The 12,733-nt window shown below is 39.6% G+C and overlaps 2 protein-coding genes across 3 annotated transcripts; both read right to left on the bottom strand.

Moving 5' to 3' along the window:
• Positions 1-562: 562 nt before the first annotated feature.
• Positions 563-6,078, bottom strand: dhrs1 (dehydrogenase/reductase (SDR family) member 1). 2 transcript variants are annotated; one of them, XM_034703905.1, is made up of 9 exons: positions 5,864-6,078; positions 4,985-5,133; positions 4,608-4,751; positions 3,920-3,999; positions 3,467-3,599; positions 3,200-3,343; positions 3,042-3,114; positions 1,271-1,351; positions 563-1,179 (listed from the first exon to the last, which is right to left on the bottom strand). In XM_034703905.1, exons 2-9 carry the CDS (start codon positions 5,126-5,128, stop codon positions 1,043-1,045), a joined length of 936 nt encoding a protein of 311 aa, XP_034559796.1. In that variant the 5' UTR covers positions 5,129-5,133; positions 5,864-6,078; the 3' UTR covers positions 563-1,042. The 2 variants fall into 2 exon arrangements, with proteins under 2 accessions (XP_034559796.1, XP_034559797.1); XM_034703906.1 differs by having other exon boundaries at positions 3,042-3,111; positions 5,864-6,075.
• A 2,058-nt stretch (positions 6,079-8,136) lies between these two features.
• On the bottom strand, positions 8,137-11,010 carry c15h14orf119 (chromosome 15 C14orf119 homolog). Its single transcript, XM_034703437.1, has 2 exons — positions 10,254-11,010; positions 8,137-9,231 (listed from the first exon to the last, which is right to left on the bottom strand). Exons 1-2 carry the CDS (start codon positions 10,671-10,673, stop codon positions 9,058-9,060), a joined length of 594 nt encoding a protein of 197 aa, XP_034559328.1. The 5' UTR covers positions 10,674-11,010; the 3' UTR covers positions 8,137-9,057.
• Positions 11,011-12,733: the final 1,723 nt, after the last annotated feature.

The following is a 12,733-nucleotide window of genomic DNA, read 5'->3' as shown; positions in this document are numbered from 1 at the left end:
GTAGCTTTGAATATAATCCTCCAAGTTAGGTAATAGAACATACAGGAAAAAACAATATAACATTTTAATTGGACCCTTTTGTTTTTAAATAGTAAATGAAATGTTAGGTAAATCAAAGCCATGTACATTTAGCTCTATCTAACTATTTTTAAAACCATAAGTAGTCCATGTTTCATTTCCTGACATTAACACTGCTGTGATCCAGTTATGTTGAAAGCTTGAAAGGTGATTTTAAACTGTAAACAATATGTAAATGATGGAGTAGTACACATCAAATGTTTCAGTCAACCTGTTTGAGTGATATGCTGATTGATCAGAACAGATGTTTTGAGTCACAGAAAATAAGGCAGCTGTACATCAATACACTGTACCAGTCAGATAGAAAGTAAATTCAATGTTAATGCTAAATGAAGTAGTTCTTAAGAAAAGGTGTTATTTCTCCTATCTGCCAGCATTTCCACATTTTCATGGTATTCTGTTTTTTTGAGTTGCCCTAGTATAAATAAGTGTGGAGATGCTTTGAATTTTTACTTAATAAACTAATGAGAAGTGTGGACAGGCATGGGTTAATATTTCTTTATTCAAACCATTTTGACTTCTTAGTCTCTGCAACATAAACATCATGATTTTATGTCAAATGTAACAGTGCTGTTATGAATATATATTTAATACAAAAATTACAAATGTGCAAAAATAATCAAACATGCATATGTTTCTTAAATGTGCCATCTTCATGTTCAGATAGTTGTGATTTAGCATAGTTATTAATGACATGTAGTAATATGAATTCCATTTTCACATTGTGTGGCTTCACTCACAGCTGACGTTGGTATTTATGTATAACACAGAAAACAAATTAGCCTCCTTCATGTTTTACTTCATCTAAGTCCATCATAGAGCTAAAAAAAGATAGTGTCTATAAAAGTAAATTACACAATACTCCTTCAAAAGTATAATTAGTCTGGATTGTTAGTGTCATCCTTTAGTCAACCATTCCCTTGAAGCTAAGATATGGCCACTGCAGTGCTTATACAGGAAATGTTTAGAAGCGGCCATGAGCCAGTGTGAGCATGAAGCGTGGGACACGTATGAATGACGGCATGACAACTGACAGCCAGGAGAGATATGTGGACTGAGACAGCAGGAATTTTATAGATGTGTAGTCAGCAACATCCCGCCCTAGAAATGAAAAGATAAACACAGTTTAAGAATGATGCTGATTTTCAATTTAAAATCTGAAAAAAGACCTTTTAAGATAATGCAAACTTACCATCAGTATCTTTTATCCCATAGCGCCTTGCAAGGTCACAGGTCATGAGTACTTTCCCAGTCAGTCCCATCAGATTTTTGTCTTTGAGTAACAAAAAGAAAAACAAAGGATGCTTAAAAGAAAGAACACTCAACAATCATGTACCCATCAAATAGTAGCACAGGATTACTGAGTATGGATATCAGTCTCCATTAACTATCTGACTCTCAGGTGTATATTCTCACATTGTCGTTTTTGTCACACTCAGAGTGGGAGCTTAAAAGCTGTTTTGATGTACTGCTGAATTACAGGTTTCAAAATGCCTATAAGAGGAGGAGTTTAATAGCTGTGTACCACTTTGCTGCTTCCCAACTGAGCAGAAACTAAATATACAATGCACAATGAAATTCTGTAGGATATCAGGCCACATTTCATGACAAGCATCATGTTTGTTTTATCAGTAGCAACAGTTTGACAACAGCTAAGGTTAACTTTGACCACTTCCTTACCAACATAGCTGATATTTAGGCTTCACACAGTACAAAAGCAGAGGCACTAATTTCTTTCTGACTCTATTGTTAGCTACAGCGGGATTTATATGTTAATGTGATAGGAAAGGAACACTGCTGTTGGCTAAGAATGTAGTACTACTTCTGTGTTGTGTAACATCATCTAAGTGTATTTTTAGTTGACTACTAAGATGAAATATTACCTGGGTGTGAGACATACTTGATTCTGATTGGTGAAAACCCCATAACAATGGTGATTCATTCTCAGTAGTAAAAGTGACACTGGGGACACTCATGTCATATCAAATCAGTCTGGGGAAAGAAGTCTGCCACTGCAAACAGCTCAGCAACAACAAGTACATTGGTAAGTTAAATTTATCATCACTCTTCACACAGCTTCTTACTTCAAACACATAATCTCACACAAGTTAATTGTGTCTTAACTTACATGGGGGGACGGGGGACGGACCACCTTTGCAATAGTTCAAGTTCAGGGTTTCTTTAGTTTGCAACATAGATGCTTGAACAACTTTGGTGAGGAGGAGGATGAAGGTGCTGTGCATCAGCTGTGTGCTTGGCTAAATGCAAATAACTGGCAGGGCTCTGAAGCTGAACTCGCCATGCAAAACACCAATTTCTTTATCCTCTTCTGCTTCCTCATTTCCCACGGGGTGAGATGAGGGTCATAATTACAGAACATGCTTGTGTTAATTGAACGCCAAAAAAACGAGTGGCGTTATATTGGATTTGTATTGAGACGTTAGCATGCTTACTTTGACAGCCCTAAATAATATATAAGCTTGCATCAGCTATATCTTTCAGTAGCTGGTGGGTTAACAAATATGTTGGTACACTTAAAATACACCCTCATTTCCTTTTAGATTTTCTTTATCTACAGTTTTTTCAATTACTTATCAATAGAGAAAAGGTGATGGGTAAATCATCTGTCAATTTCCTATATGTTTATACCCTTTGAAAAACCTTAAACATGGGGAGCTGTTGGCCTAGCGGTCTAAGTGTGTGTGCCCCATATACTGAGGCTAGATCCTTGTTGCAGCTGTTGCAGGTTCCACTCCCGGCCTCTAACATTTGCTGCATGTCTTCTCCCACTCTCTACTCCCCACATTTCCTGTTCCAGCTTTCCTAACCAATAAAAGGAAACAATGCCCCAAAAACACAACTTGCAGTACAAGTCGGATTCGGCATTTGAGCTTCCCACCCTGAGCATGTTGTCCGAAGAAAATGTCTGTCATGTGAATACAGTGTATACACTAAGATCTTACCTTGTGCCAAGTTGACAATGCACTTCCCACTCACTTCTGTGGTTTCTCCATCAGCAAACACATTTTTAAACTGCTGAAAGAATACAGAATAAGAAGAAAAGAAAGAAAAACAGAAGTAGCTATCATGGACATGGACTGGCTCTTAGATGGTAGTCTACCTTAGGATCAATTCCCTGTGGAGTTTCTTTTGCCAGTACTAACTCAGACACCAACTCTGTCTGTACTGCGCCCGGCCACAGGCTGACTGAAGCCACTCCTCTACGTTTCAGCTCAACCGCCATGTCTGCTGCCAACCTGTCACACTGAAAACATACCACAAAACAAAACAGGTTTTTTATCACGCTGACCTAAATACACAGCACATGTACTCGGGTTAAAGGAGATACGGTCCTTGATCACATTTATATAAATAGAGAAGAACTTACAGCTGCTTTGCCGACACCATACGACACATTGAAGAGATAATGAAGCCCACCAAAAGATGAAATGGTGACTATCAAACCCTGACCTTGAGCCACCATCAGCCGGGATGCATAAACTGAGAAGAAATAGTGTCCCCTGCCAAACACATTACACTGGAAATTAGTCACATCCTTTGATGCATGGCTTTTAAACATCACTTTCAAATGGCAAATTAATTCTGCTTGAGTTTGTAAATGTATCACTATGTTGAACAACACCCTCACATACAGTATAGGACTACAGTATGTATTCTGGAAAAGCTACCACTTCTGTAGAAAATTCCTGACTCATAGATAACATGGAAAAAAACAAGTTGAGTAATAGTTCATACCAGGATATCTTCTGCCAGACACCAGTAGATGATTCAGCAGTTTGTTGATGATGATTTAGGTAACATGACTAAGCAAAAAACATACCTGAGGCCTGTATTGTTGACTGAATCCCAAATGGACGGGTCTGTTTCCCAGAACTTTTTCCCCATGTTCTCAAAGATGTCCTGGAATAACAGGTAAGGAAAGGATAAGGAAAAACTGTATTGTTCCTTGAGGGAAATTTGACTGGGCTCATGCTCTAGGTCATGTTTAGAGCACAGCTCAAAAGGGTCACACAGGATGCACTATTCAAATGAATGGCAGAATCTAAAAGACTAGACGTCAGTAGTTTCACTTTATGGATTTAACATTCACAGGTTGTTTGAAGCCCAAAATTCAACCAGTACTCAAGGGACCTCTAGTGGACTCTTTGTAGACTTTCAAAGAGCCGGCTTTGAGTGCAGGCCTAACAGGTTTAGTAAGTATCAATTCATTTGAATACTTTTGAACAGATAATAAACAAAATTGGGATACAGAAATGTAAAATAAAATGGCTTAAGACTTCCTCAAGATGTGTTTTTCCATTGTAGTCTTTAGGGCCATCTATCAGGAGATTACATAACCATGCCTTGCAAACTTGGCAGGGTGACAGAAAGGTCATCACAGTGCATATGACTAAATTCAACAATTTCTCAGTCTGAGTCTGTGTAATCAACTTTACTGTTTCCTCAAATTCTACTATGTCAGGTTTGTGGTACGCCATGGTCTGTTCACGACACTGCAGTAAACCTACATGTACTCCAGCATAGGCATTGTTAACCAGGATATCCAGCCGGCCGTTCTGCTCACGTTTGATTTGTTCAAACAGATCTTCAATGTCTTTGTCTTTTGTAGAGTCACAGATAACGGGCACACAGTCTCCGCCCCTCTCCTTTACCTGTTTTGAGAACAAACACACCAGACGCAGGCTTTAAAAACAAAGTCAACTGAAAGCTTAAAAGTGCAGCAATACATTTTGTTTTAGTCTTGCACCTGACATGGATTGAAGGCAGGTTGAATCATAACTCTAAGGTGCCAGAACCAGAACCAGAACAAGCAAGAGTTTGTAAATTGACATGAGTTTTTCTTTTCCATTTAACCTTTTTACAAAATCCCTGCTCAAAATCTCACCTCTGCTGCAGTCTTTTTCAGGGTGCTCTCCTGTCGCCCTGTGATGTAGACGGTGGCTCCAGCCTCTGACAGCTGGAGAGATATTCCCTTGCCAATACCTCTGGAGGCACCTGTCACTACACACACCCAGCCAGACAAAGCCATTTTCTCTAAGAAAAAAGAAGCAACAACACTCAGATCAATTGCAGGAGCAGTGGTCTGCAGAAATATGAAAGAAAGAAGTAACAGGATTGCATAAAAGGAAAATGTGCGTCCCCACCCATTGTCCATAGTCCAATTGAAATCTGGAGGAGTTGTTTCTAGTATTGCACAACTGTTGTGATGTGTCATTGTTACTTCACATTGATTAAATGATATGGACAGTATCAGTGATTAAGCATTTCTTAGTGGTGAGTTAAACAATTGAGCTAAAATAAGAAACTGAAACGTCACAGGACAGATACAGCACAATAAAATCACTAAATTATCAGCAGTTAACTTCAGTTTCTCATACAGCCCTTATGTAACAAGCTCTTTCACTTTTTTTCTAAACAAACTTTATTACCATATGGTCTGGTTTAACTTGTTATTTTGACATACATATACTCTTTTGGTTATATGGAAATTTGATTTGATCAAGCCTTAATATTTTTCCCATTCCTTGAGACACCTCTTTTTCTGTTTTTACTTTGAATTTTGACACGACAAGATAATGTGGCAAAGCAAGAAGCTTTCATAACGACAGCGACTCTGTTAAAGCCCAAGCTTTAAGGCAGAGAGGATTCCACAAGATCAGGCATCATTTGAAGACTTGCACATCATTTATAAAACTGCTGATAGTTAACATGGAAAACATTCAAATCTTTAGAATAAGCTAAATTATACATAAAACATCGATACCTTATTCTTCAGAAAGCTGGATCTGGTTTTCCAGGTCCAGGTCCCAGTGATAGTTTGACGGACTTCTACAAGGAAGCGACACAGGGCAAATGTCACGGCTGGTGTGTGCAGCTGTTAATAAATTATACCGCGCACTTCATCGAGCTGCAACAATGTGAACTATGTTACAGTTACACGGCTACTATCATGCCCTCAACTAAAGTCTCGCGAGAGTACCACAAACCAAGGCTTCCAGGTGAGGGTTTGCTTCAGATAACTTCCTGCTTCGCTTGAATTTTTGCCCGGAAGTTTGCATATTTGACGCTTCACTTATGAGCTGTATTAGTTGCACGTATATGAACTTCTGTCTAAATACAGTTGCTTTAGACTGCTGCAGTGTGGTTGATTTATTTTCTTTTTATATGTTTTATCCAGTCTGTGGTTTTATCCATGTATAAGTCAGATACAGTGAACTGTCTTGCTGTTGAATGTAGGTGTTGATCTTTGGCTTTAGACACACGATGGCGCGCTGGATCTCCTCCAAAATACAGGAGTCAAGTACGACGTAGTAGGGCCACTGTGAAAAAAAAGAAGTACATTTTCGAGAAGAAAAACTTAAAAATTTCGATTTTTATAAAGTCGCAAATCTATGAGAAATCAAACTCGAAATTTTCGAGTTTTTAAAGTCATACATTTTCGAGAAAAACTCAAAATTTCTGAGATTAAAAAGTCGTAGATTTTCGAGAAAATACCATGAAATACTTAAAAATTTCGAGTTTTTAAAGACATAACTGTGAGAAATCAAACTCAAGCTCCCCTTTGGCCATTTCACTGCATCATGGACCTACTTGACAGCCTCATCAAATTGTACTTCCTACTTGGACTCAGTAATAAGGAGATACTTCTGATTCTAGCCTAGAATCGTGACATTATTATAAGCATCAGGACTTTGAAAAGACATTGCGGGTGTTGTGCCGAGAAACGCCTGCACGCTGAGAATTGCATGCACCTCGCGGGAACGCGCACCGCTCATAGTAGAGCTGTCCACGGCAATGTACAGTTTAAAACTCTGTCTCTGTAGCTGAATAACAGTTGGATGCATATTTCGGAAGACAAATCAGTATTGCCGAATTATGCATCCACCCATAAAGTTAGTGTCTGATGTTTTGTAGAGTCACAACCTGCTGTTAGGTCATATTTTGGACTTTGTAGAGAAGCTCCATACTCATAGCTCCATACCCCTTTAAGCATGTTGTGGGTTGCCAGTTGGCAGGGAGCGGTGTTTACATTTTCTGCAGTTGTGGTTTGGGAATGTGTATTGTGATTCATAGATGACCTGGCAACATAAGTATCTGCAGACAAAACTAAAACCATTTGTTATTGTTGAGGATTTCTTTTTCATTTTTTGCAATAAGGTTGTTGGGCTGTGAAAATCCCAAGAGTTTCCTAGGCTAAACGATAAAACAGGAGGCGCGCAGGAGATTAGCAACTTGGGAAAAACACAGCTGCTGGCTGGTAGTTTTCTTTTACAAGCCAAAATGCACATCGCAATTTATATTAGAGTGTTTCCTCACTTCCTTCACCTTCGCCCTGAATACAATCTCTGGCTTCTTAAATGGGTGTAATGCATTGTGTGGCTCTGGAGAAGCTCTGTCAAATCTGCAAAAGTGACCCTGATAGTGCCCAAGTGCTGTCATCAAAGTTTTAAGAGCTTGGCCTTAGATAATGTATATACAGTTTATATATATATATATATATATATATATATATATATATATATATATATATATATATATATATATATATATACATATTTGGGAAATGTAGTTTACTGTGGTGTTTTGGTGCAAGCCTCAAGATAAGATTAAGATAGTTCAAGTATAGCTTTAATTTTGGTCAGTTTTGGTTCAGTCTCTTGTGCCATCTCTTGATTTAAAGTGAAAATTACCATGGATCCACTCAGCCTACAGAAGAGTAGTCCCATCTGAAGATAACACCTAACTTACCACTGGTGGGAAAATGCAAGATTTTGGTGACCATTACTGGGTTACTATCCTTTGCCTCTATCTGCTTCTCATCTGGCAGGTATTACAAAATGAGCCATAGTGCTGGACTACAACATGGGACGGATCTAAGGTTATCTTCCCATGTGATGAGGCTCCAATAGTGTTACTTGGTCCTGGATCAGTTGACTAAATAGATAAACCTTAATCATTCCTGGCATTGAAGGCCCTTTAAGGAGGTTCCTTTAAGGATTCTCAGTGACAGTATTCAGACAATAAAATGACATCAGATAAATAACAAAACTTTTATTTTTTATTTGTTCAAGTTTGAAAAAAGGATTTATCCTCATTTTAAAGTCATCCTGGATGTTCAGTCATTAAGCCAAGTTAAGGACATTTTAATCCTGCAAGTTAAAGAGAGTTAATTTCAAATCCCAATGACAGTTTCAACCATAACAGAAGCACCAAGCAAAACATTCTTTATTTCTTCTTCTTCATTTTTTCTTCTTTGTTTAAAAAAACTGAACGATGACTATGCCATTGAGAGGCTGGTTAGAGGAACAGAACAGAAGAGCTTTTATTGAATGAAGCCTCTGTTTTCACAATGAAATGGTTAACCTTCGACAGTAAATCCAATTCACATGGAGGACATTATCCTCTGATGCCACAACTGGGGTATGGAGCTAAACTACTGTTATCAGGTCATACTGCTGTGTTCTAGGTTAAAAGTTGTGTAGGTTACTTTTAAGGTTAATTGTATTTTATGGTTAAGCTAGGAAGAAGCTTAATGCTTATGCTACAGCTTTACAGTGTTGACAACTGACCCTAGCTTACAGCTGTGTTTGCTCAGGAGTGGTTTATCCCTGACATTTGCTCTCAAATATATTAGTCCATCTGTGGGAAATATGTCTGGCTGTCCATCAGGATTTTCACAGTCTATTGTCTTCTTATTTGCTGATCATTGTGGAAGCGTTCACTTGCATACAATCAAACCTGTAACCCAGCTGTCGGACATTACATTAGCACTGGAGCGTCCTATTCTAACTGTGACATCAGAAGAGCATGGCCCCCATGTTAATGTGGTCTATCACAGTCACACACACTTCTCCTGCAAGACAACTATCTTCAACCTAACACGTTACCCACAACTTATAACCTCTGAAGCACATGTTTTTATTTTCACTTGCATTTATATCAGAATGTAAATACTGCTCAGTCTCTTCCTGCTGTGCCAGCTACACATCTGTAAAAGTGAGCAACAAAAACTGGGTCCCACTCCTCCAGCAAGTGAAGGAAATGGTTCCTCTCCTCTTCCCCCCAAGACACAAACCACTGGGTCCACAGGCGCAGCTGGCATTCAAAGATGTTTGGTAGTCTGTCTTTTACCTAGTCAGGATAAAGAGAGAGAGAGAGAGAGAGAGAGAGAGAGAGAGAGAGAGAGAGAGTTAGAGTTATTTTTTTTTAGAGACAATAGGTAAATGATGATGTAAAGTGAGGAGGTAGTTATGGCTGATTACTACAAATCTGTTGGAAATACTTGATTCTGATTGGTCAGTATTCCATGGGAACAGTCTGTTATTTCTCAATAGCGCACTGCGGCTACTGTCCGGATCATTTAATGTGAGTTTGATTAAAGCCAAGGTTGGTAGTCAGATTTAGATCAGGTTAAAATGATCTTTATGTTCCGATGGAAATCAATACATAATGTGTTCTTAAAAAAGAGTGAAAAAAAAGCTACTATCTACAGCCGGAGTAAACCTGGTAAAACACCATCCAATCCCTGCCATCAGGAGCCAAATTATGAAACCAATCAAATGCCGTTCCGCCCGCCTCCTGTGCGTACATTTCATGTTTGTTTGTGTTTTTAACTTTCACTATGATAATGTTTTGGTGTTTTCTTACTGCTGAGTGAGACATGAGTTAACAGTGCAAAACACAAACTGGCTTTTACAACCACCCTTAAGTGGACCTGAGGTCCTGCAGTTTTTTTGCATTTGCTTCTTTCCCAAACACTGGAGGTTGCTCATTGTTGATAGGCACACTGCAACATAGACATTTACAACATTTCAGATGGCACATGAAGTCAACACTATGTAGTATTGGGATGTGGCATGGGATGTGGTGGTATATGAAGACTGATGAACAAAAAGTTCCAATATAGAACTACTAACTCATGTGCAGCACTGATTCATGCAGCCCTGATTACCTTGTTTTACTTCACCATCAGTGGAAATAATACAGATGCATCCCTAACAACAGGTTTTTCTTCCTAACAACGGTCTGCTATCGAGAAATAACAGATCTCTATTGCTATAACCACTATCATAGCCAAGCAGGTAACAGCCCTGCAACAAATGACATTAAATCACTCTCTGTATCTATCTATCAAGAGGAAGACAAGAAAGTACCTGAAGAGTACTGAGTGAATCTAGGAGGGTGCACACTTTCCCAGGCACAGCTTTCCCCAGAAGATCCTGCATGAACCGCTCCCTCTGACTGGAGGTCCAGCCCTTGTACCAGCTCAGGACGCACCGCTGCTCCTGGAGGCTCACATAAGAGATAGGCTCCGGGTCTCCTACGTGACCTGTACTGGGAGAAGAACAGGACAGCTTCTCGAGACTCAGAGGGTTCAGTACACCCCGTGGAGCTGATGGAAAGTCCTCCGGGCTGGGGGTGCCGGGGAAGCCTGTCCAGTGTTGTACAGCCATGGACGGTGATCCCTCCGATGGACCCCTGAATCCGGGGTTATGAGTCAGTGTGAACCCGTCAGTGGGTTGCTGTTGTTGCTGCTGAAGCGAGGCCTGATTGACCTGATTGAACCACGACATATTTGGGGAGATCAGGCTCTCTCAGTCTTGTAATCCAGTTATCTCTCTGCTGTAAGTGAATCAGCAACACCAGCTGCCGACAGAGACTCCTCCAGTCTTTGGTAGCATGAACATGCAGCTTAGATTACTTTAACACCAACCTCTGAGTCTCATTGTCCAACCAACATCACCACAAACTGCTAATATAACCCATAGTTATCAGCCCCGGCTTCTCTTTTAACATGAATCACTTAATTTTTAGCATTTTTAAAGAGTTTCCACGAGCTAGGCTAACCCTAATCTCTCCAACAAACATATACAGGAAGAGAGTATGCGGTAGTAAATGGGCGACCCAAAACGAGTCGGATTAAAGAACCGACTCCTTGGAACGAAAATGAATCAATTGGATGAAAGACTCAAATTTGTAAACTTATTTTTGTAGATAAATAAATGTCATGAATAAGGTTGATCCTATAAATTATACAGTCTATGATCCTATATGATGGATAGGACAGCAATCAACCATAGACTGTATAAAATATGGACATAGTATCCGTGGCGTCACCCATCTGTTTCTGAAGCGCTGTTTTGAGGTAAATCGCAGCCATATTGCTGCTGCAGAGTGATTGTGACATAAAGAGCAGTGGTGGTTCTGGGGAGGGGCCAACAGGGGCCAGTGCCCCTGTAAAACTAAACCTGGACCCCCTCTGCCCCCCCTCCACACAAAAAAATATTATACAATTAAAAAAGCTTCGGTATTGCGCCGATGTTACAGGCGGAACACATGCGTGTGGCACTTGGTTTCAGTCCCTTAGAGCGCTAAGGGACTCATGTTGAGTGTAAACAGCCAAACAGCTGCTGTCAGTCTGCATTTTGATCTAGTACACAGTAGTATATATGTCAAGTATAAAGGGATGCACTGATGTTTTGCCAGTTTGTTCTCAGCCGGTCCTCGCCCTTCTCAATCTCTTTTGTCTGGGTTGAATGTGTCCCTCTGACAACACCATTGGCCCCAGCCTGCCCCCCCCCCCAGTAAAATTGGTCTAGAACCGCCACTGGTAAAGAGGTGGGCTTTGAGCCTCCTAGCCAACAGCTACGGTGTTCCCCCCGTCAATCAATTCAGCTGTGCCTCTCATTGGAAGACTCGTAATTTCAATATCTTCGAAATTGCTGCGTTAGAAAAAAATTCGCCCGTTGTACAGTGTGTGCCGATCGAGAAATGAGCTATCCAGACTACACTCGTCTTTTGTACCAGGCTGTAAACATGTTTATTTTTGCTGTAAAGATCGGCTTTTTTGAATTGGTGTGTATGTGGTTTCCTGTACTTCCAGAGCCAGCCTCAAGCGGATCCTTGATGAACTGCAGTTTTTAGCACTTTCACATTGGACTCATATTTTTAGACTGGAGGTTGCCGCTTGGCATGAATACAAAGCTAAATAAAGAGCGGTTTGATAGCCTATTGGCCTTATTGCTAGGCTGAGCTTTTTGACCCGAGTCACAGAAAGCAGCTGACACTCCCCAGCCTTGTGAACGGGTCCGGATCCGGTTCAATTCATTTCCTTTTTCCTTTTTCCCGCGAGGCATTGGCAACAGGCAAATGTTCAATATGTCCAGATAACGAACAGAAATGTTGAATATTTTAGGTTATTCTAAGCAGCATAATTAGATGACAACCCAGATGACAGGAAGAAAACAATACAAAAATATGAAACAACTTAGAGTGAATCATAATAAAATCATTTAAAATAAAATGAACATTAAAATAAAAATAAAATTTGTGGGGCTTCAGATAGATAGATAGATAGATAGATAGATAGATAGATAGAGAATACAACAATGTGCATTATACAATAAAATAGTAATTATAGTAATAATGATAATAATAAGATAAATATAAAATAAAATATATTAAATATAAGAGATATATACACTTTGCACACTTCTGACCATGTTCGAACCGACAGAGTCAAGAGCGGGCTTGACCAACTTTTTGATTTTGGACAAATTTGACAGAAAGTCCTGAAAAGTCTGTTTGTTTTAATAAAAACACATGATCCAGTTCCTTTTAAAGCGGAAGCTGG

The sequence above is a fragment of the Notolabrus celidotus genome, chromosome 15 (genome assembly GCF_009762535.1).
Source record: "Notolabrus celidotus isolate fNotCel1 chromosome 15, fNotCel1.pri, whole genome shotgun sequence".
Classification (NCBI taxonomy): Eukaryota; Metazoa; Chordata; class Actinopteri; order Labriformes; family Labridae; genus Notolabrus; species Notolabrus celidotus.
This window is presented reverse-complemented; position numbering and strand designations above follow the sequence as displayed.